This window comes from Solanum tuberosum, unplaced genomic scaffold (assembly GCF_000226075.1).
Source record: "Solanum tuberosum cultivar DM 1-3 516 R44 unplaced genomic scaffold, SolTub_3.0 scf00004, whole genome shotgun sequence".
Classification (NCBI taxonomy): Eukaryota; Viridiplantae; Streptophyta; class Magnoliopsida; order Solanales; family Solanaceae; genus Solanum; species Solanum tuberosum.
In genome coordinates this window covers 319,058-344,197 of record NW_006238930.1, presented here as the reverse complement: position 1 = coordinate 344,197, position 25,140 = coordinate 319,058, and the positions used below count along the sequence as shown (strand labels likewise).

Sequence of the window (25,140 nt, the reverse complement as noted above, 5' to 3'; positions counted from 1 at the left end):
CGTATCCCAAATAAAAATATAAAATAAATATCCCTTAAACTCTCTTTTATAAACAAACAACTTATTCTTAGAGGTTATTTTTGTAAACAAACAAATATTCTTAAAAATATGTCATGCATATTTGACAAACCAAACAACCAATAAAAAATAATTTCATTATCTTATCTCAATATAACTTTTCTCATCATAACTTATCCCAGCATACCAAACGACCCCTTACTCTATCTCTCCCCAAAATATGTAATAGTAATACGTAACTATTGAAAGTTAATGTACTCCCTCTATTACAATTTATATGACTTACTTTTTTTTTAATCTGTTTTAAATTTAATAACATATTTTTATATTAGTATTAACATTTTTATATAATGAATAAGAGTTCTTATTCCATTAAGGGGGTTTGAAAAAAAAAAATAGTATTGCCTAAGATTTGATATTGGAACCTCAAGGTGAGTTTGGAACCCCTCAACCACTAATTCAATCTCTAATCTTACATTTAGGAGGTTCAATATCAATATAGAGACATAAAAAATCTTTAAAATATATTAAATATACAATGTAATTTTTTACCAAATGGGTTCGAATGAACCCCTCAACAACCTCTAGGTCCGCCCCGGCTCCTTGTGGGTTCGGCCTCGCAGCGTTTGCCCCTCAAGTTCCCATATATTCACAGCAAGGAAAAAAAAGTAATTTAAAAATGTCACAGCAATATGTAGATCCACATAATGTACACGAAAATTTAGTGTTAGTTTATTTAACAAATTATTTAATTTAAAATTAAAAAAATCACAAATCTTCTTTACTTTTAAATTTTGTTTACCGTCAAACAAACAGACAAATGAAAAAAATATTATATATAATTACATACTATTAAACCTGATGGTGTAAAAGTATTATAGCCATTAAATATATATTTAAAACCTATACTCAAGTAGTAATATAAGAGAAAAAGAATATACGTATACATGGATATGAGACATCGTGTATGCTTACTTTTTTCATATAATTCTGAAGACCTAACTATAATTATACAGAGGCAAATTAATGGATCAAGGCATAAAGAGACGTACGTAAAACTAAATTACTAAACATGAGGTAATTATTAAAGGAGATGAATTACATCTCAAATGCGTTGTGCGCGCATGAACGAACTTAAAGTCTTCAAATTCCCTTGCATTTACTGACGAAACTTTAATATTTTTCAATACAAAATTACATAAATTTGTACTTATATTAAATTATTATTTATTTTTTAATTTTTTGGACTTGAAATATTAGTTACAATGTTCATAGTCCATTGCCTTTGATAGGAATCCAACTAATTTTGGATTTTAAAGGGGAAGTGGGACAGCTCGGAGAGGACGAAGTTTGGCCAAGGTGAGGCCAAATTTCTCCTGCATGTCCATGTCTTTTGGTGCAATGTCACCTTCAATTTTCCAATTAAATGTATTTAACAGTGTGCCAAGCATTACTGGGATCATCCTTATTGCCAATGGCAGACCAGGACAAATTCTTCGACCAGCACCAAATGGAATTAACTCAAAATTTTGACCTCGCACATCCAATTTTGAATCCTTAAATCTATCAGGATTAAACACCAAAGGGTCTTCCCATAGAGTCGAGTCCCGGCCAATTGCCCACACATTTATCAACACTTTTGAACCTTTAGGGACAGTGTAGCCACACACCTCAACATCTTCCTCAACTTTTCGAGGAACCAAAAGAGGAGCTGGAGGGTGCATCCTGTAAGTTTCTTTAATAATGCACTGCAAGTAAGGGAGTCGGGCAATGTCAGCTTCCTCCATCGGGTTACCTTCTCCGAGGACTTGTACCAGCTCGGCTTGGACTTTCTTCATAATCTCTGGAGATCTAAGAAGCTCAGTCATAGCCCATTCCACTACATTCGAACTTGTATCAGTTCCGGCATTAAATAGGTCCTGAGATACAACGACAACTTTGAGCTGAAAATTACTCACCGAAACCACTTAGGCATGTTATATTTGATGTATGTTCAACTGGATTAAATATTTATAACACGAAACATAGATATATAATTGGAAAAAAAAAATACTAGTATTAGATTTTGATAATTCAAAGAGACGGGGCACACTGAACAAGTACTAGAAATGGACTTCAATTTGCTTTTTTAAAAACAAGGACCACTACTGGAAATCAAACTAAAATCTAGTGAAATGATTTTTAATTTTGAATTCATAATTTGAAAAATACTATATGCATGTTCAATAAATGCTTCAAACATGGGACCTGACTTTGATATGATGATAAAAAAATGAACCTGATCTGGTCTATCTCAATTCATCAAATGCTATAGCTCATGTTCATAATATTGTCCAAAAATATATTAGGACACGAAACACCCATCCACAAACTATGTGGAAGAATAAACAACAATCAACACTATAAAGGTAAGTGATATTCTCAAAGTAGTGAGTATTAATTAAAGATAGCTCACCAAAAGTATTGTAGCTATATGCTTGCGATCAATATCTTGTGGATTATCTTCACTGGCTGTGAGTAAGGTGTCTAAAACATCACTACTCTTTTGTCCCTTCAACTTCCTTAGCTCCATCCTCTCATTTATCAATCCATTAAAAAACTTTAGTAGCTTACCGAAGTGAGAATTATATCGCCTTAGTCCTTGTGGATCTACTAATTTTAGCACTGGAAAGTAATCCACCCAGTTTGGTTTACCCATGTCTATCATTAGTCCCTCCACCAAATCCTTAAATTCTTTACCCGAATTTTCATACGGATCTGCCAAGTCCTTTGAGAATAGAGTGTTGGAAAGTAAATTCAACATGGTCCTAAAAATTGCACCACCAATATCTACCGCCTCCCCCATTTGGCTACTCCTTTCACAGTAAACAACAAGTTCTTCCATCTTCTTGTACCTTACAAAAAAAAAAAAAAAAACACGATTCAGTACATAAAAGTTTATTTTCGAATTTTGATGAGGTTGGTGATAACATAGAAAAATAGGATGGTTGAGTCTCACCGTTATTCATTATCATAAATTTTGGGTGTTGGAAAACACAATTAATCAAATTTTGTTTAATGGTTTAAACTTTTAGATAATATACCTAAGGTTCTGGCTAGAATCAAGCTTGTTAACGGAGAAGATGTGTGAATTCATTATTTTTCTGAGATTTCTCCATTGAGGTTGGGAAGCGGGAAGCCAAGAAACAGAGAACATGTGAAAGTTGTCCATTTGGACCGTATCAGGAATTGATCTGCTAGAGAAGGCTAAGTCTTGCTTTTGGAGCACTTGTTTAGCCATGTCTGCAGAAGAAATCACCACAGTTGATATTTGGCCCAACTTCAGATGCATAATTGGACCATGAAAATCAGCGAGTTTGGCAAGAGATCTATGGGGTTGATTGCCCAGTAGGCGAAGATTTCCGATTATGGGTAATGGAAAGGGTCCTGGAGGAAACTTTCTGCTTCTATTTCTTGTTAATGCTACTAACAAATTGAAGCCTTGGAACAAAGTCCAGGCAAGCAAGAGAGCTAGAGGAGTGGTATAATAGTAATAATAATCCATAGTGATTAACGTTAAAAAAAATGCGTTTAACTAATTTATCACTGGCTTTATGATCAACAACATGAGTTCTAGACATATATTTATAGTGGTATACCAATAGAATTTCGAAATTTCAAAACATGTTTGCTTAACAAAGTTTTGACCAATCGGCCAAAATGTGTAACACGCCACAATTAAAATGGGAAGTCTGACTTTTGCTAGTAGGAGTGGACATGATACCGTATTGATAATTTTAGCAAATTTAATTTTTGGTTGTTAAGTAGATAACTTATTCGTCTCATTTTATGTGGCACAATTTGACTTAAAACTGTATTTAAGAAAAAAATAAAGATATTTGAAATTTATGATATAAAACAAATATTCTTAGATATTTTTATGATTATAAATCATTCATACAAACTCGAAGTTAACTCACGTAATTAATGGTTAATGTTAGTCACAAGTGATAATTATAGCAAACTATAGATATGATGACTAATTAAGTAGTATAAATTTGCTTAACCACGTAATTTTCTTTTTAGTAGTTTACGGTAGGAAAAATTACTTGAATAGGTACCTTTTAGTTAATAATTACTAATTTTAGCAATACTTTTTATTTATTATCATTTATAGCAATACATAGCATATGTTAAATTTACAATATGTATTAAAAGTGAATTATGTATGCAATATATATGTACTATAATTGTTTTTTAAAATATATTATACTTGTTTAGTAAAAAATTAACACATTATAATATAATAAGTATATTAAAATGTGTGATAAATGTATTATCCATCAATAAAACTTTAGTAGCCGAGAATTATATCGCCTCAGTCCCTGAGGATGTACTATTGCACTGGAAAGTAATCCACCCAGTTTGGTTTACCCACGTCCATCATTAATTCCTTCACCAAATCCTTAAAATTCTTTACCCGAATTTTCATAAGGATCGGCGAGGGTGTTGGAAAATAAATTTAACATGGTCCTGAAAATTGCTGCACAAATATCTACCGCCTTCCCCAATTGGCTACTCCTGTTACAGTAAACAACAACTTATTCCATCTTTCTTGTACCTTATAATTGTAAATGTGATTCAGTAAATAATTAAAAACATGATCTCTCTAACAGTTTAATCTAGGTCGATCAAGTCTCACGATCAATATCTTGGGGATTAGAGGAGTGGTATAATAGTCCATGCTAATTGACCTTCACTAACACTGCCTCTACACATATTTATACAATAGAATGTCGAAATTTCAAAACATGTTTACCTATTAGTGGTATATACCAGTAATTTCCATTTTTGGTTTTTAAAAATATTACTCTACTGTATTATTATCATGCCAATTTAATTTAGTACGATATTGTATTTTAAAGTTTGATTTCAATATTTTGGGATATAGTAAAGGGAAAATTGTACCTAATGGCAAACTATTAATTCAAATTAAATGATATAATCACACTTTGATTTAATTGTGTCCTGTAGCAAACTATTTGCCAGCGCTTCTCTCCCTCAAACTCTCGCTCACCACTCTCCTCTCTCACTCACTCCCTCTCTGCTCGCCTCTCTTGCTTTATACAACAGAATTGTATAAATTGCGTTTCTGTTTGTATAAAGCGAGAGAAAATTGTATATACACATGCAAATACATATATATTCGTCCTATACACTTATAATTATACAATAAAAATATTCACCTGCCCAGTTTTATGTTTGTATAATGTATAATTTATGTTTGTATAAAGCGATCCCCTCTCCCAGATCTCGCTCGCCACTCTCCCATATCTCGCTCTCTCACTCGCCTCTCTCACTTTATACAAAAAATGCAAATTGTATAAAATGTGTTTGTGTTTGTATAAAGCGAGAGAAAATTATATATACACATGCAATTACATATATATTCGTCCTATACACTTATAATTATACAATAAAAATATTCCCCTGCCCAGTTTTATGTTTGTATAATGTATAATTTATGTTTGTCAACGATTTATACAAACGAGAGGCTAACAACAATTTATACAAATGGCCTGCCAGCGAAATTATACAAATCTGAAGAGAAGCCAACGAATTATACAATTGCTTCTTTTTGTATATACGTATAGCGAGATAGATAGCTTTCAATTGTATATGTATAGCGAATTATACATATATATGTTTGCTATGGAGCGCAATTATGCAAACTTTGCTATAGCATACAAATATAATTTTTTTGTTTGTTATATGTGAAAGTTGCTCTATAGTAAATCGATAATCATAATTTATTTGACTTCAATTCACACATATCCATATAATAAAAATTCCAAATTTCTAATAAACATCTTAATTATATCAAATACCATAATATCAAAATAACAATAATCTTTTCTTTTTTTTTCAAATTTGATGTGTTATACTATATTTGACCGTACAATGACCAACCCCGATGTTCTCATAATTGATGCATTTGCTGGGGATTGATATTTAATTTGTGGAGTACGTTTCACCCCTTTTTATTGGTGCACATGGTACAAGTACAAATTTTTTTAGGCTTAAGTCATCTGCGGATCCTTAAATTTGTTCGCACAATTCATATGGACACCTCAATTAACAATTATACCTATTAAATACCTTTACCATTCAAAACATGTACATATTAAATACTTTTCGACGACATGGCATCATGAGTGTATTACGGATCTAAGGAAGCGCGTGAAGCCAGAAACTTATTTTGGCAGACCAACAAAAAATGGAGATATCAACATTAGAAAAATTATAACTTAAACATATAAAAAAAAAAATTAAAAAATCCCTAGCATCATCTTCCCCAATTTGTCTTCACTACTCAATCCAATATTTTCATCAGGCAAATTCCTTCGCCACCATCCCTCGACACACCTCTTTCCCATCTAATCCTTCATTCTTTCTTTCTTTCTAGCATCATGCCGCCATCATTGATGTAGTCATTATTGTTTTCTTCATCGGAAAAGCATCCATTAAATACTAATAATTAGTCAGAACACAAAAAATCAAAAGAATTTACTGATAAAGATTTTCATTTGAGTTATAGAAGAGAATTTCATTAAAAATAAAAATTAAATTGAGTCAAAAATAATTCCGGCGAAACTTCATTTTTTCCGACAAGACTAATATGAATCTAAAATTATTTTCTTTGAAATCGTTAAAGGAGAGGAGGTAGGTGTGTGGTAATCGGCGTGAGAATAATTATCGGTGAATGGGTAGTTTCAGCCGGAAGCGGCTGTGTGTACTAGAAAAGAAGAAATTGGGAAAGGATGAACGTCCGGGTGCGTGGGTGCCTGGGTCTTTGGCAAAGAAGAAAATGGGGAGAAAGGTTTTTCCAAATTTTTTTTGGGGGATGAAAAAAAAATTTAAATTTTTAATGTATTTTTTAATTGTTATTATGTCCCAAGGCCACATGTCTTTTTCTGATTAGTTATTATGTCATGTCATCGGGAGTGGATTACACACAATTTGTAATTTTAATTGATTATCAAAAAATGTTCAATAGATATTATTTTTTACTAATAAAGGTGTTCAATTGAATAAACGTAAGATAAGGTGTCCAAGTAAAATATACGGATAACTTTAAGTGACTACGGATGACTTAAGCCAAAAATTTTATTATGTATGACAAAGAAAGTCATACTTGTATGAGACATTATTTGATTGACAAATAGATTGGGATCCATCTGCCAAGTGACAAAGGGCATCTATTATGTCCTTTATTTTTTTTGTTTTACGCTTATTTTAATATTATTTTTTGTTTTCTATTTTTTTTAAATGTTTTTTTCATTCTTAACTAATCTAACTAGTTTATGTTTTTAATTTTACACTTATTTTAATATATTTTTTGTTTCCATTTTTTAAATGTTTTTTTTCATTCTTATCTAAAAAAAATTTTGGGGGCTGAAAATAAATTTTAATTTTTAATGTATTTTTTAATTGCTATTATGTCCCAAGGCCACATGTCTTTTTCTGATTAGTTATTATGTTATGTCATCGCGAGTGGATTACACACAATTTGTATATTGATTTTCAAAAAATGTTCAATAGGTATTATTTTTTTTACTAATAAAGGTGTTCAATTGAATAAACGTAAGATAAGGTCTCCAAGTAAAATATGCGGACAACTTTAAGTGACTATAGATGACTTAAGCCAAAATTTTTATTATGTATGAGACATGTCAAGTCATACTTGTATGAGACATTATTTGATTGACAAATAGATTGGGATCCATCTGCCAAGTGACAAAGGGCATCTATTATGCCTTATTTTTTTTATTATGTATGAGGTATGCCAAGTCATACTTGTATGAGACATTATTTGATTGACAAATAGATTGGGATCCATCTGCCAAGTGACAAAGGGCATCTATTATGCCTTATTTTTTTTGTTTTACGCTTATTTTAATATATTTTTTGTTTTCATTTTTTTAAATGTTTTTTTCATTCTTAACTAATCTAACTAGTTTATGTTTTTTCTTTTTTTTATTTTTTTTATTTTACACTTATTTTAATATATTTTTTGTTTCCATTTTTTAAATGTTTTTTTTTCATTCTTATCTAATCTAATAATAATTAGTTTATGTTTTTCCTTTTTTATGTAGTGAATTTTGATTTATTTTTTTATGATCACTGTATAAGTTTTTATTCTATTCTATTTTTTTTTCTATTCTATGTTATTTATTCATATTATTATAAATAGTTGTTTGTATTTAATTTTTCGTTTATAAAATTAAGATATAAGTAACAAAAAATTAGTTCTAACAATTTTTTTTATTAAAAGTATGAATAAAATTTGTAAAGTCGCAAAAAGTCTTTTAAGGAATAAATTAATAAAATTATTATTTTTATTAATAAAATTATCGTATAAATTGACAAAATGATTATGTATTTTTGTAGGTGTTTATGGATATTTTTCATTTTTTTGAATTTCGTGAAAATAGTATCAAAACTTATGTAATTGTTTGTCAAGTTCATTGATGCTCTTTCCGTTATATTTTTTTATTGAAGAGTATTTGATGGATTTAAGTGCTTATGAAAACATGAAAATGTCGAGAGAAGAGTAAAAGAACAAATTAATTTTATACCTTCTTTGTTTTTCTTTTATGAATTTCTTAAGAAATCATAAATAAAATAATAGTTTTACTTTTTTATACCTTTATTTTTTAAATTTTATAATTTATACCTTTATTTTTTAATAAATTTTATCTACACTTTCAAAGAGAATTAATGTTATAATAACATAGAAACTTTGTAATTAATTATATCTTAATTTGTAATTAATAAATAATTTTATATAACTATTATTAGCAATATAAATAATTAGTATCGACATGAAAAAATAATGTTAATATGTTAGAAACAGAATTAATCAGGCAAGAATTTTTTAATTTTATACTTTCCATGAATAAAATTGTTGTATTAAAATATGGTGGTGAAAAATTTGGAACAATTTGAAAAAGAAATCAAACAAAAATAAAAATAAAAAAGTAGGAGAGAGGGAAAACGTCATAAATGAAGAGAGAGAAAGATAAGCATGGGTAATTTTTTTTAAATGGAATCCAATTATTCACTTGTCAAACAATAAATGGAGCCTCATACAAGCATTACCAACCACATTATATTTGTGTCTCATTCATAATAAAATTTTCCGTACAAGTACAATGATAAAAAGTAGTGGTAGACAAGACAACTAGTATTCTCTTATCCTATCCATTTATCATAACAAGTTTTTAACAATTTCTCTATCTCTCCTCAAAATAAGCAAGTAATTGAAATGCCTTTTTTTTAAATAAATAAATATTGGGGCGAGAATTTTTTTGAAATATATATATATATATATATATATATATATATATAAGTAGGCGTTTGGCTATGCCTTAATTTCAAATTTTGATTTGAAATCAATATTGTTCATGAAACTGCATAATATTTCAATCTTAAATTTTAAATTTTAAATTCTAAAAAAAAGTAAGATTTCATATTTTTAAGTATTAAACTTGACTCAAACGTTTAAATTTTACAATTAAAGATCCATCATCCTACATTTTATAAAAGAGTCCCATATTCGACATGAAAAAATTGTTTGTATCATGTGGAAGAATTATTTAGTTTAAAGCCATAAAATTCAGAAATCTTCTTTATATTTTAAAATTTTGTTCACAGATATAAATTAGGGTCCTAATTCTTTTGTTGACTTTAATCTCATGAAATAAAGTAGAGAGAAAAAAAAGCAATAGAATAAATAAATAAAACCATTATCAAGACACAAAGAAGTACTTTGAGATTGGGATTAGAAATCAAATTGTCTGTTGGTTTTGGACAACAAAGACAACCTAAATAGCAGTGGGGTTACTCTATGCTCAAATTTCTGGTCACCTTTGTAGTTGTAGTCTACCAAGCCCAAATTTCCCAAATACTATTTCTTGGCCCACTAAGTAAGAATAGTTGGCCCATTACCAATTTAGTCTACTGTACTCGGCCCACTTATGAAAATTTTAGAAATAGCAAACATAGTAGACATAATAAGGCTCTATAGTTATAGCTTCGTTAATTGCGCTCCTCCATAGCTATAGTTTCGTTTGCTATGGAGACTGCGGTTTGTATATTCTTCCCGTTTGTATATCGCTTGTGAATATACAAATAGGGTAAGTATATACAAATTTTGTAATTTTACATTTAGAATTTTTTCAAAACTCCGTTTGTATATTTCGCTTGCCAATATACAAACAGAGTAATTTATTATGAATTTTTCATAAATTTACAAATAGATAGGATATGCATATACAAAATTCTGGATTTATATAATTAGGAACATAATTATACAAATTCTGAATTTATACAAATCAGACAAATTATACAAATCAAGCAAATGTAGCTAGAGTACCTAATATAGGCTAAATGTTTGTTATTCTGCATAATTTTCCCAAATTGTTATTAGCTAATTTTAATAGATCAACCATCATGTCACCTTTACCTAATATAGTGTGTAACGCATAATGTAAGAAAAATTTCTTACATTGATTGTATATATAACTTTGATCGTTCTTAAGATGGAAGGCTTGGTAAGGATAAAGGTAAAAGAAAGGTTCCAAGTATGCGCAGTAACTTTGAACACAATTGTTTGCTCGTTAGAACTTGCATAGAAATTTATCTTACTATTAACTTCGTATTAGTTGCATTTCAAAAACTAGTGTAGCCAACAACTAAAAAAAATTAAAATACAAAGGTATGTGATTACAACATAAGCGGCCAAGTGTTATGTTATGCCGCAATCTCTCCTAGTCAACCTCTCATGACCAGTAAAAACAAAAGCCTATGTATAAGACTCATCAAATTAAGTATGTCTACCAGCAGCTTTGCCACAAAGAAGAGCATTAGTTGGTATGTCATATTCATTAGCTAGACTTGGGGTTGGGTCGTACACTCTGAGGTACACTTGTTGTCCAAGATATTGTCTATCCCACATAGCTGATCTCAAATTCCACATTCCTTGGTTGTCCAAGGACACCAATATGGCAGTCCAGGATTTGGGATATACCTGCAAGAACCATTTCACATCGTGCTTAGAATGATAATCATTTTTAAGTTATATACACGTTAGTGTTAAGATATTTCTACACGATCAGTGTAGTTTAACATGTTATAGTATGTTAGTTACCGTGTGTACCATATTTCCAATCAATGACCTTATAAGTAACACGATTGTGCAAAATCGTTTTTAACACAGTTGGTGCATTGGTTAAATTGTTGCATTTACCTGTGTAGTATGTCTAGTCAGAGCATCAACAAGATTGTACTTATTTCTACTTGCTTGTGTCCATTTGTCAGATCCGAAACTGCAGATTAATAGCAATAGGTGAGGATTAGAACGAATTTCCACTGTTATATAACAAGGAGAAATGGAAATGTTTTGAAGTGTTATGACATACCCTACAACCCAGAAATCATAGCCATCAAGATGCCAGGATTGCATGGTGGCCTCATCGTTTTGGAAAACAATTTCGATGAAATCATGGTGAGAAGTTGGAAATACAGCTGTGCCTAAGTAAGGCGAACCACCAGAGGGATAAGCTTGAATGGAGTTCAAGTTGAACACTCCGGGGATGTTGAAGTGATCAGCAAGCTTTAGTGGAGTATCAGGATTAACATAAGAGACACTATTGACAGCATATCTCAGCTTTCCATTGATAAGAGGTGCTGAATTAGCCATAACAAAAGTCCTTGATATTGTAATTTTTCCATAATGGAATGAACCCTGAGGATTTGGCCTAGCTGCATTTGATGTCAGATTCCACCTTCAATTCAGACAAAAAGACAATTAGGCCATGGAAAACTATAAACAATTCTAGTTATCAAGTACCAACTATTCATGAAATCTATAAATATCTGAAGGTGTAGTTCAATAATATAGTAGTGCAAGAAAACAGTGAGTGCACATGAGACTTCTTGTGGATTAAAAAGGTACCTAAATGTTCTGGCTTGCAACATAGACCAATGCATTTGGCCAGCTGGAGCAGGTGGCATGGGTCCAGAAACGGGTGTCTGAGAATTAGTGTAGTGGAGAACTGAAGTGGCAGTAAAATTTATCCTGGAGAACCTTGTAGAAGCAACAATGTAGTAGTCCTTCGGAGGCTGATCCAACGTGACAAGGACAGACATAGATTGACCAACATGGACATCAAGAGAATCATAGAAGTTCTGCAAGACGTGGGATCCTTCAACCTCGACAACCCTCATCTTATGGCCCTGAATTCTGAAGTTGATGGAATTTTTCAAGCCTACATTTGAAATCCTGAACATATATGTCTTTCCTGAAGATGAAAAGATAAGCGGTGTTAATGAGTTGTTCTGTTTGAGGATTAGTTTCAATTCAGTAAATCAAAGACCATATCAGATAAGTGTTGAGAATGACCTTGATCACCACTGAAGGTAGACTGCTTCTGTCCATTTATTAGGAGGCCATTTGGATAAGGAAGAGACCTCCCTGAGTCCAATATTTGCCTCAATACCTGCAAGTACCAAACAGAATATTGAGAACATCACAAAATTGAACAACAAACTCTTCCATGGTCAGACTTTTCTATAACAGTCAGGCATGAGGCTCACCTTATGGCTGCTCTTGTACCAATCACCAATAAGTAAACTGAAATCTCCAGCAGGTTTAGCATATGGAACGGAGATCACAGATCTCGCATACACGTTAAGTGCTCCGAAACCTCCAACAGCTCTATGCAATTGAGTTGAAGGGAAGTATGTGTAACTTCCAATCTGGTCTTTTGTTTGGAACTTGTAAGTGTAATTTGAATTTATAGGAATGGGACAATTTGTTCCCAAAACTCCATCTTGCCAAGAATTCTTTCTTTGTTTGATTCCATTCCTAAACAGGACAGACATGTAAGTCTACAGTTCCAACTCTTCCCCAATATTTCTATGACAAAAAAAGCAACAGAAAATCTACTTCTTTATCCGATAGTTAAATCAGCCTATGTTGATTCCCACAGTGTAAATGAGATAGTAAAAAGCAGTATATCCCTCAGCTCATAGAAATCTTTTTTTCGAAACTGTCCTTTTCTTTCCTCAGCACAGTAATACTGCTAACTATTATAGGAGGATGCCGCTCAAAAATGTCAACAAAATACTACTCTTTTTGAATGTCATGACTTACCTGCATTGATTTTATGAGATAATGTCTAGACCAAATTCAAGCAATGATCAGCATTATATAAGCATACATATCGGGAACAGATTTGAAAAAATACTCACCATGTCAACAGAAGAGGCTCATCCAACTTATTAATCAGATTGAGGATTACATTGTCATTTGTGACGAGGTCGAGTCTTGGACCAGGAAATTGTCCATTAATGAGGATCACCTATAAGTTCAAACTCATCAGAAATTCAAGTTCTTGATCAACAATACCAGCTAGCAGTACAAAATACGAATAAAAACAATAAATAACAACCTGTTGAGGAACACCAAGAGGAGAAAGAGTTCCATAAGTAGCAGTCCATGTGAAATATTTATAAGTATCCTCTGCTTTCACCACAGAAACACTCCAAAATATGAAGATTCCACAAATCAAATGAAAAAGTGCAACATTCCCCATTGGAGCAATGCTTAAAGAATAGTTGTAAAAATAGAAAGAATGAATGAAGAAATGTATGATAGATCTAGTGAGAATTAGACATAAATAGTATTTGAGGAAGTTTCCAAAAAAGAGCTCCACTGGGTGTGCCTATATAGTTGATGCCAACTTTCATATTCGGCGCACTTCACGCGATTCCGCGTTATTATTGCTAATAACTACTTACCATCTTTCTTTTACTTTGGATTCACTCTTTTTTTTCGCTAGTTGTAAAGAAGACTGGAAAAATTGTAAAAATGGCAAAAAATATAAAGTTGAAACTTAAATCCCCCATAAATCTCGCCGTCCATCCTGTCAAATATTAGACCGACTCAATCATTTTTTAGAAAATGTTTAAAATTTCTATGCTTTCTCACCTCTTTTTTTCATCTTTATCACGGTTAATTTCTATATATTCTCACCTAATTTTTTCACTTAACAATGATAAGCTCATAGTTAGTTGTAAATTATCAATATTGTTACGATAGAGTGATAAGTACTCCTTCATTCAGAGACTTCAGCTTTGAGTACTCTGGGTACAAATTTATTTTTATTAGGGAACGTTTTAGGTTTTCTCAACGCGAATTCGAATTAGTCGAGATTTGAGCAGAAAAGAAAAGGGTTGTAAACTACTATTTGGTGGTTAGTTTTACCTTTTTAACTTTTGACCATGTGATACTAGCTAGTAATTAGAAGCATCATTTTACTAATTAAGACTATCGTAGAGATTTACGTATTTCTTAGTATCATTTTTACCAATTAATGTTTATCTTGGAGATATACATATAATTAATGGCTAAGATTCATCGGAAACTATTTTATAAGCTACCTAATCATATTAAAATATTTTTATTTCGTTAGTCATGTATTTATAAAATTTAAATATAAATGCATCTACTTCTTTTTATTGCCTTTTAATATGTGAAGTACATAAATAAAGATAGTAGCTAGAGGTTGAGTTTAATTGGTACTGTTTTATTGTTGTGAGATTTGAATACAAGGACGTGAGCCATATGAAAATATTTAAAACCAATCCAACTTGCTATTAATTTACAGCGGCCATTTTTATTTTTATTTTTAAAAGAAAATATTCTTTTATTACTATTTTTTTTTTGTCGTTCTCCCTTTAGTGCGTCTGAATATTTAAAAATTTTAAAAATGTATAGTCAGTTGTTATTTCGAAGAGAATCGATGTCAGCTTTCACATGTATATTGCATGGTCAGAAATCAGAATTGAGAATCCAAATAGCTTCATCTCTTTTCTTTTTTTTTTTATATAATTTTTCTTCTAATTAATAAATTTCTGCTTCTCTAAATTCACACTAAATTTAAAAATCTGCCAACATCTTACTGTTGTAAGTTTTCACTACTTTCAAAAAAATAAACATCTTACCATTTTATTTAACGATATAGTTCTCGAAAAAAGATTTATTTTTTAACATAATATTTAGAGAGTAAATTTTATAAGTAATAAATAATTGTTGAATCTACAATGATTTCAAAGGGACTCCTGCCTCTTGGCAGATTAGTAAAGTCAAAGCAATTAATGTCCTCCCATATTACTAGTAATAATGAACTGTCTAAGGATTATGATCCAAGTAAAATACTACGTACTACAGGTTCTATCTGTCGAGTATCTTGGTACTTTCTAATTTAGTATTTAAAAAAGTCCACTTAAAATTGAAAAATAAATAATTGTCTAGTCTAACCATTATTTTCATTATCTTATTATGGAATCTAAATATAGGTTCCATTTTTATTTGAACAATTGTCAACTTCTTTAAATAAATAAATAATTAATTGAACCCATTTCTATTTAAACGCAAGAAGCATTATTTTAAAAGCGAGCCTAAATTGGGATTAGAAATATTTATTATACTACTAACAATTGCATATGATAGATATAGCCTATAAGTGCCAAATTAGTGGAAAAGACTGAATTTGAGCGGATCAAAATGAGTTAAGTTGAAATGAGCTTAAAAACATATCAAAATCTTTGTCCAATTATTATTAATTTTTAATTGTTTTATTTATTTATTTAATAATTTTTTTTATCAAGATTATAAATAGTACATCAAAAAAAAAAAAAAATTAAAAAAACTATTTAAAGACATTTTAACAATATTTATCATAGATCATTTTGAGTTAGTTGATATCAATCCAAATTTGTTGGATTGAAATGAGCCAAGTTAATAAATAAGCTAGCAAGTTAGTAATCAGCCACTCTTGGATGAATTAGGTAGATTATAATTTCATGGGCTAGTGACTTATTTTCTCGCTCTCACGAGAAATATAACAATATGAATTTGAAGTTCTCATTTGTTGATAGAATAAATGATCATATGACAAATAGAAAATTGAATTATGCTCGGTAATTAACAAATGTTGGTGTAATCAATTAACAAGAACTTCTATATAGATTGTTTTACTATAATTAGTTCTTTTAACATCTTTCCTCTCTTGTATAATCATCACATATCATAAAACAACAGTTGCATTTTTCAGCATTATAATAGACAGAAATTAAAGTCAAAGACATTATATAAATGGAGAAGTTTATGTGGCGTGGTATTAATTTAGAGCTTCAATCACTGATCTTAATGCTTAGCTTTTAACTCAACATCATTACTGGCAAATGACAATCATTTACAATAATAAACAGCTATCGAGTTCATAGAATCTTTTATAACAAGGAATTAGATAAAGAAATTAATTAACTATGGTGGTTAGCAAAAAAATCATGATTAATTAGTATAATATTATTCCTAATTGGATAGTTAATTTGGAAAAGGATTATTTGGTAGTGAATGATGGGGAGCCATGTGATTTGTATAGGAGTTGGGTGCCACACGGAAAAGGTTTTTCCCACCGCCATGCTTCCAATTTAGGGGGCACCCCAAATACCTTTTTCGAAAAAATAATTTAAAATAAAAAGGGCAAGGAGAGGTAGAAAAATAAAGTGGAAAGAGAGAAATTAGAGTAAGCACTTGTTCATTATTTTAAAAAATAAATTATTATTATTTTTAATATTTTCCTCATAGTTTATTCTTAATATAAATATTTTTAAAAATATAATACAAAATAAAATTGATAAGGGTGACATAAATTCAAATATATAACAAATAAAATGGAGAAAAAACAAAGGAGGAAAAAAAAACAAAAAAATCACGGTAAAAAGGAAGGAAGACGTGCCTTTTCCTTTTCCTTTTCCTTATAGTATAATGTTTTAAGTTGAAGATTATTCTCTTTGATTTTGTTTTAAGGGATAATAATCAGAGATCTCCTCTTAAATTTTATCTCATAACATTGATATTTTCTATAATGTATAATATTACCCCTTACATTTTTATTATAATTTATTTATAATAACTTTTTTAACGTCAGGTCAATTTTCATTTCATGTACCAACAAATCGATGTAATTCTTCATTATTATGTATGTGGATATAATACACCTCTTCATTTCCTTTACGCATTAAAGTATCAAATTATAAAAGATTTAGCGTACAAATGAGAGATAATAAATGATATTTTTCAATCTTATTGCTCCTTTACATCAAAGTTACTTGTTATTTTTTGAGTCCCAGAGAACAAATTAAAGAAAATTAATAAGTACGATCAAAGCAAGTTGGATACTCAATATTTTTTTTAAGTTGCAATTGGAAGGGCCATCATGTGGGCATACTATTGACAAAGTCATCGACGTTTTCTTGGATTTCCACTTGAGGTTGTGGAATTTTGTAATGTACCACTTGGAAAAAAAGTTCCACTTGGAGTTTTGTGGAATTTTGCATTGTACCACTTGGATGCAAGAAATTCTTTTGCCTTCACATTCTTTACTACTTTCTTCTCTCATATTAGTTGATCATCTTACTAAAAATAGTTGTTTTATATTAGTTGTCTACTTTACTAAATCAAGAAAGCATTAATAAATTTTTTCTATATTACCCTTGCAATTTTTATTTTTTGTTTTTGAAAATGCCCACATTTGTTTGTAAAATTTCCAAGAAGCTTTTTAAGGGATAAATTAGTAAAATTATCTTTTTATTTATGATTTCTTGATATAAGCAAATGATCAACTAATATGGAACGAAAAGAATATCAGCGGACTTTAAAAAAGAACTCTTAGCTGTTTTTGTTAAGAATATTATTCCAAAAAACTCTAGCAAACACACGTAATTATACTTTCAGAACATCTCGAGTCTTGACGCAGCTTTGGGATGTGTACAGACCTCTAGGAGTTGGAAAACCATTTGTGCTACGGACTGGGCCTTTTATCAGGCCCAAAATATCCTATATGGGGAAAGTTCACGAATAGCCAGTTTTAAAGTTTGTAATTGAATGTATTCAAACATGTCATTTTAACTCCACACTAAAAATTACTCCCTTCATTCATATTAAGCGTAAATTATGACACATTCTTAAGAAAAATATTTAAGAACATTTCAGTTAATATATATGGACTAAAGGTAGTATCCATTTTTCAGTTATTTTGGTTTTTTTTTCTCGATAACATTTCCTCAATATAGCTAGCGAGGCCATTCTTACGACATATAATATAATGGTTTTTTACTTAGAAGCAGCCACAATCCCTGCATGCCCTCCACGTTTCCTTCACATCTGTTGTTATGTGTTTATCTGGAATGCCTGACTCTTTAAAAATTGACCTTCACATTTGTCCAATTTCTCTTAACAATTCCAGCCTTCAATATGCAGATCAGTACTACTACTTCAACAGATTCTCCCCCACCTTCACCAACTCCTCAACTTGAAAACCATTCAGGTTAATATAATTCGATCGCTTGAATTGTGCCTTTTTCTCTAATACAGTACTACGTAATTTTTTTGTTTCTTTGCAGAGTCCAACCTGCAGACTTCAACAGCCTCTCCAACACCTGATGTTGGCAAAACTAGTACAGGTTTATATATATTCCATCACTTCATATTTCCTGTGTAATTTCAGGTTATTTTAATCTGATTTCAACTAAATCTCTTTTTGTTAAAGCTTTATTCCAGTGTCTTACATGTTGAAAATGATAACACTAGCATTTTAATTTATATAATATTTGAGAATCCAGGAATTATATTAACTACAATTTCTGCATCATATTCTTGGTTAATTAGTAATTTGGCTCTGAATTTAATTTTTGTATATAATTAATGAATTTGTCGCGCAACATATTTATGTTTTGGGCCAAAAACATATGCTAAAGCCTACCTAGCCCTCTGGCCTTCACCCTTTTCTTTTTTTTTCTCACCTCGGAAGTCGCTAATTAAGATGAATGTTATATATATTTTCAGATATAATCAGAGATGTAATTTTATGGAAGAGGAAGAGTTATAGTGTTGTTGCACTATTAGCAGCTACAGCGATATGGCTGGGACTTGAAGTCTATGGATTAACCTTTATAACGCTGTTTTCATGGATCGCCATGTTCGTGATCGCTTTCACCTTTTTATGGGGTAACATACATATGCTCTTGGGAAAGTAAGCTACCGCTTAAGCAGCTAAGATTTCTTTATTTTCTCTTTTTAACATAAATGCTTTATGTTATGTGGGATTTAGTAGTAAGTTAAACTTTTTTCGCTATGATAAATAAATAAAAACTGCAATACTACTACTCTTTGGTAACAATAAAATGACTAAGCCTCACCCACTCTAAACACATAGGTAAAACATAAGTAAAGTCAAAAAATTGTTTTTTACCATATTAAAATTATTGAACTAACGTAACTTTGCCTCGATTAGCTAATGGGTATAGATCATTTTGTCTGTATGGGAAAATTCTGTTACTGGGATGAAATTGATTTTGTGACAATTGTTCAGGGGTGAAGTGCAGTTATTATAAAGTGATGAAGTGACAAAAAATCAAAAATAGTACTGCTCTATTTCAGTATTATCGGTCATTGTGAAACTAACGCATTAGGCTCTTAGCGCTATGTTGATATTCCTAAAGAGTGTCATTATTTTTATTTCAATCAGGCCTATCTTTGCATTTGAATGATACCAATAGAGAAGAGTGTTTTCGCCTCTTATATATATATGAGCATGAGAATCAGCTAATAATGTGGTGATACATTTTTGCAGAGATCCCCTAGACATGTCAAGGATGTACATAAGCGATGAATCAGTTGTGGACGCAGGCACCAAATTTCGTGAATCGGTTGAGAATAGCTTGAGGTTTCTGTTTAGCGTGAGTACCAAGAGAGAGTGGTTCGTCTTTGCGGGGACTCTAGCTTCTTTGGGATTGCTTTCGGTTGTGGCAAGTTACTTAGATTTACTTACGCTTCTCTACATTGGTAATTACTACACTACTTATATGATGATTAAGTAGTAATAATCAGTCTACTAATTTACCTACGTACTTATGTTTTAGTACTATATAAGTGTGTGGGTTTAAGGAGTATATCTGGTAATGCAGGGATTGTGGTGGGGTTGACTGTACCAGTTGTATATGTGAAATATGAAGACAAGATTAAGGACTTGGGGCAGCGAGTAAGGGTCCGATGCCACATATATAACAGCGCGGTGATGGAGAGATGTCACATGTATTACCGCACCATTGCGGAGAGGGTGAAGAAAATGAAGAGCAAGCTGCAGCAGAAGAAGAAAAAAAACGAGTAGTCGGTATATATTAGTATATTTTTAGTTTGTTTTTACTTGGTTATTATTAGTAATAATAAATTGATTTCAAGGTTTTTACAAATGATCACCATATAGGATTGGAGTTCTCGTCTGCTTACTCTTGTAACTAGACTAGATAATATACTTCTGTGACAAGCGTGTTTCCAAATGATTTTTGGCTGTTGCGTTGAGTATTATTTGCATAAATTATGTCACTAAACTAAGTAGAGAGTGCAATTTCACTTTCCAAGTGATAAGATTGGCTTTTAAAGGGGAAAGTTGATTCCAGATAAGATGTGTTTATTACTAAAACATATCAAATAAGCATGTGTTGACAAGTAATAGAGGATCGTACTGATATCCTCCGAGCTATGCAACACAGTCCTTATTTAGAATGGCAGTTACTTTTGAACGAAGAAACTTTTCCTTCAACTAATGTTAACTAATCATACATTGAGACTGAAATCTCAAGCAAAAAGATTTCAACATATTTTCAGCAAACATGATTAATTATGTCATGACTAAGATACAATTCCTTAAAAAATGTATGATAGCTTAAATACATCAATTTTGCCAATAACATAATTGTGACACTATAACCACCTCATGCTACTTGAATGTTATTAATTAATAACTATACATCTCTGAAGGAACCAATATGGTTATTTGAGTTTTCCCCACATAGAGGGGAAGAGTTGCCAAATAACACAATGACACTATAACCACGTATACATCTATGAATAAACTAATATTCTCTAAACTGGAAAAAAATTCATTCTAACAATGAAACGGAAACTTGTCATGTGGAATTACTTTAGTAGTAGGGCCTCTTCAAGTGTTATGCCTCTTCATTTTTGGTACGCTACACAGAGAAAATGTCATCACAACTAAGAGTGGAATTAAATAAATATAACAGATCTTAACATGTACAATCTACTCTCTTTTAGAAAAGAGAGGAGTGTAGTCCAACATTGTCATTAGGTGGCATCATACATATACAGATGAACCATCTATTTAGCCACTAAGAATTTTGTAGAAGAAAAAACAAACTTGGAAATTACTCAATCAAGTGCCCATCGATATGAATCCAAAATTTTAGCCAGGTAAGTCATAATTTTCGAGTGTAACAAAAATGTCTTTTATGTGAACAGGAGGAATTAATATAACAATCAAACTATACGAACATAAAACACACTTATTCCTTTTATAGGTGCATATGCATTAAACTGATCGATGAGCTGAGAATTAGATAGATTCAAATAGATTTTTGTTAGTGCAAGGATTATACTGATGCATTTTGATTGTGATGGAAACATAACGTAATAAAGATGGATGAAAGTGGGAGGATGCCTGGTAGTACTTAAAATCACTTGATCATGGAAGGAATGGACACTTCAGCCTCTTTAAGCAAAACAAATACTACTTCTCATTGGAATTACGTTAAAATAAGAAGAGCATCAATAATGAAGCAATATATGTGGTACATATAGGAAAATGACACTAACAACATTGGACTGCAGGAATACAAATTTTTCTGAAGGACACCAAGTGTGAGCCTATATGCTCCAACCTCGATGCACATGTTTATCACATACTTGTGTGTGTGGGTTGCAGCGGAACGCTTGATTGCAGAGGCAGACATCAAGCAATGGTTGACGATGAATAAGGAAACGAGGTACCATCCCGACGATACGATAGACAGGGCAAGCTTAGCATCCGAATTTCCCCATAACTCAGGGGTAGTTCATATCTTATTTACAAATCTCTTTTGTTATTAATTTCTTGTTATATCACTATATTAGCTAATTGTAAATGATCTATACTATCAAATCTTCCAATGAAGTTATTCTAAATGCTTATGGAATTAGTTGAATTGCTAATCTTTTACCTGCGAAGTTTCAGGTACAAAACTCATCACACGAAGCTTGCCTAAAAGGCACAACGGTAATTCTTTTCCCTATATGTTCATACAACCTCCTCAAAAACTATGGCTAATCAAAAGCAAAATGTGTCTTTTCCTTCCCTTTACAATTTACATATATAAATAGCCAAGTTGTGGTGGCTTAACAAAATGTATTCTAATTTAATCCTAATATTAGTCTTTGAATAGATATCGTTAAATACAAAGGTTACTATGTGGACCACCGCTTTGGTAACTGATGACAATTTCTACTTAACAATCTACATATTTATTATTTTTAGGAAAACACTTAACTGGCAGAACTCTAATTAGTTGGGGGTTGTGTCTCAACATTGAAGTTTAGTTCGTTTTATTTTTTATTGCGTCTTCTCAAATTCAAACTTCATCACCCCATAAAACTAAATCTAAAAACCAAAGATTTATAAATCGGTTCAGCCAAATGCGATGAAGCTCTGAAGAGAACCACTTATCACAAGAAATCAGATCTAAAAAAATGAAGAGGAAGGCAGGGAAAGAAGAAAAAATTACCTTGAAATTGAAGAGTACTTGAAAAGATTGAAGAGAAATAGCTCTGCCTTTTTCCTTTTCAATAGATGAAGATTCGTGGAAAGCAGACATGGAGTCACGCACAATAAACCCAAGGACACACAACCACGTGGAGTAAGCAGAAGGTGGACAACAGGTTGAATTTACCACAATACCCTCAGCTAATAAAAAAGAAAGATCACAAGCAGTGAAGCAGACACCTCAAATTATACCCACTCTTCTAATATATACTAGATAAGGGTGCCCGTGCAAGGCACGGGCATATTGTGGGGATAAAAATAGTTGTAAAGAAAGACGTGAAAAAAAAAGTGCTAAAAGAAAAAAATATTAATTAGCCCTACGTGGCCATTTTTGATTGGTTTGGTAGTATTTGAGAGCAAAAAAAAAGTGCTAAGAGAAAAAAATATTAATTAGATGAGCTCTTTTAAGGAAGGAAATGACGGGAATACCCTTTGTAGTCCAAGGGAAACCCTACGTCGTCATTTTTGATTGGTTTGGTAGTATTTGAGAGCAAAAAAAAAGTGCTAAGAGAAAAAAATATTAATTAGCCCTACGTGGCCATTTTTGATTGGTTTGCTAGTATTTGAGGAGCTCTTTTAAGGAAGAAAATGACGGGGATACCCTTGGTAGTCCAAGGGAACCACCACTTATATAGTATGATGATGATGAAATGACGGGAATACCCTTGGTAGTCCAAGAGAACCACCACTTATATAGTATGAGAGGAGAAGTAGGCCAAACCCATCGGTGGCCCCCTAAATTTGGCAGCAATTTTCACTTAGACACTTCAACTAAATGATGTTCATTTTAGGCACTTCATGTAGGGTTTCAATGTGTCATTTTGACACTTTTTTTATATTCTTAGAACTAGCTCAAGTGTGTGTATCCAAACGCCTCCTACGTGGATAAATAAATGAATGAACATGTGACATGTGGAATTTTATTTTATTTTTAAAAAACTCACTTTTACTTTCTTTTTTTTTCTTCAAAACATCTAACCCTAGTCCTCACCCCCCCACATCTTCTGCTTCTTCTTGATGTGTTTTTGTTCTTTCTCTTTGTTCTTCTTCAAATCCATTAAAATCCATTCCTTGATTCCTCTTCTTTTTTTTAAAATCAAAACTGCATCTTGAAACAAAAATAACAATATTATATAAATGGTGAAGATGCAGACGGAGGCAAAAATTGGGGATTTAGTTATGAATGCTATGGAGAAATGTTATGGGATTTAGTTAGGAATGCTATGGAAAAATGTTGGGGATTTAGTTATTTAAATGGTGAAGATGCAGACGATGTAATAGCTTGTTCCTCCAATTTTCGTTGTTTCAGACACTGAAAATAAGAGAACTTCTCATTATTATTGGGGGCGGGAGTTTTTTAGTTATAGTAGCAGACAACATTAATGTAGAAGAGCTTAAACTTTATGTGATTTGATTTTAAAAAGAAAAAGAGTTGCAAATTCTTAGAGAATGCTGATGATCTTCATTTTTTCTGATGAGGTTGCTAAAGAAATTGACTCTTTTGTTGAAGAAATTGGATTCTAATATAACCCAACAAAGTTTTGCAGAATTTTTTCAAAAAGTTGTATGGTGATGTTGGGTGATGGAAGGTAGAGAAGTTACAGGAAGAGAAGAGTGAGGAAGAAGAAGAGAGCAAAAATATTTTTCAAGAAAAAAAGAGTGTTGCACGCGCATAAAATTCGTGTAACACACATGCTATGTTGAGTCAGCGAAAAGTGTCAAAATAACATAACGAAACTCTACATAAGGTGTCTAAAATGAACATCGCCTAATTGAGGTGTCTAAGTGAAAGTTGATGCCAAGTTTAGGGGGCCAGCGATGGGTTAGCCCGGAGAAGTATAAAGTATGATGATGATGAGGTATGATGATGATGATGACATGCAGTCTGCCACAATAACACGTGTGAAGAAGCAAAAAAAAGTGCTAAAAGAAAGAAATATTAATTTGCCCTATGTGGCCATTTTTTATTGGTTTGGTAGTATTTGAGAGAAAAAAAAAAGTGCTAAAAGAAAGAAATATTAATTTGCCCTATGTGGCCATTTTTTATTGGTTTGGTAGTATTTGAGAGAAAAAAAAAAGTGCTAAAAGAAAGAAATATTAATTTGCCCTATGTGGCCATTTTTTATTGGTTTGGTAGTATTTGAGAGAAAAAAAAAAGTGCTAAAAGAAAGAAATATTAATTAGCCCTACGTGGCCATTTTTGATTGGTTTGGTAGTATTTGAGGAGCTCTTTTAAGGAAGAAAATGACGGGAATACCCTTGGTAGTCCAAGGGAACCACCACTTATATAGTATGATGATGATGACTAAAAGAAAGAAATATTAATTAGCCCTACGTGGCCAGTTTTGATTGG

At 31.5% G+C, this 25,140-nt stretch overlaps 3 protein-coding genes and 1 long non-coding RNA gene across 4 annotated transcripts; 1 reads left to right on the top strand and 3 right to left on the bottom strand.

Annotated features, from left to right (window-relative positions):
• Positions 1–1,149: 1,149 nt before the first annotated feature.
• On the bottom strand, positions 1,150–3,718 carry LOC102595474 (geraniol 8-hydroxylase-like). Its single transcript, XM_006338694.2, has 3 exons — positions 3,102–3,718; positions 2,474–2,912; positions 1,150–1,937 (listed from the first exon to the last, which is right to left on the bottom strand). The coding sequence occupies exons 1-3, from the start codon at positions 3,560–3,562 to the stop codon at positions 1,332–1,334; spliced, it is 1,506 nt and encodes a 501-aa protein (XP_006338756.1). The 5' UTR covers positions 3,563–3,718; the 3' UTR covers positions 1,150–1,331.
• A 6,953-nt stretch (positions 3,719–10,671) lies between these two features.
• Positions 10,672–13,760, bottom strand: LOC102594806 (L-ascorbate oxidase homolog). Its single transcript, XM_006338166.2, has 8 exons — positions 13,515–13,760; positions 13,315–13,424; positions 12,658–12,928; positions 12,464–12,560; positions 12,017–12,362; positions 11,481–11,846; positions 11,309–11,387; positions 10,672–11,089 (listed from the first exon to the last, which is right to left on the bottom strand). The coding sequence occupies exons 1-8, from the start codon at positions 13,656–13,658 to the stop codon at positions 10,886–10,888; spliced, it is 1,617 nt and encodes a 538-aa protein (XP_006338228.1). The 5' UTR covers positions 13,659–13,760; the 3' UTR covers positions 10,672–10,885.
• A 4,625-nt stretch (positions 13,761–18,385) lies between these two features.
• LOC102595147 (reticulon-like protein B13) lies at positions 18,386–20,300 on the top strand. Its single transcript, XM_006338693.1, has 5 exons — positions 18,386–18,458; positions 18,535–18,594; positions 18,977–19,163; positions 19,764–19,975; positions 20,098–20,300. The coding sequence occupies exons 1-5, from the start codon at positions 18,386–18,388 to the stop codon at positions 20,298–20,300; spliced, it is 735 nt and encodes a 244-aa protein (XP_006338755.1).
• Positions 20,301–20,848: 548 nt separating this feature from the next.
• Positions 20,849–22,938, bottom strand: LOC102594600 (uncharacterized). The gene is made up of 2 exons (XR_366532.2): positions 22,750–22,938; positions 20,849–21,162 (listed from the first exon to the last, which is right to left on the bottom strand). It is a non-coding gene; the product is annotated as an uncharacterized lncRNA (long non-coding RNA).
• Between the last annotated feature and the right edge of the window lie 2,202 nt (positions 22,939–25,140).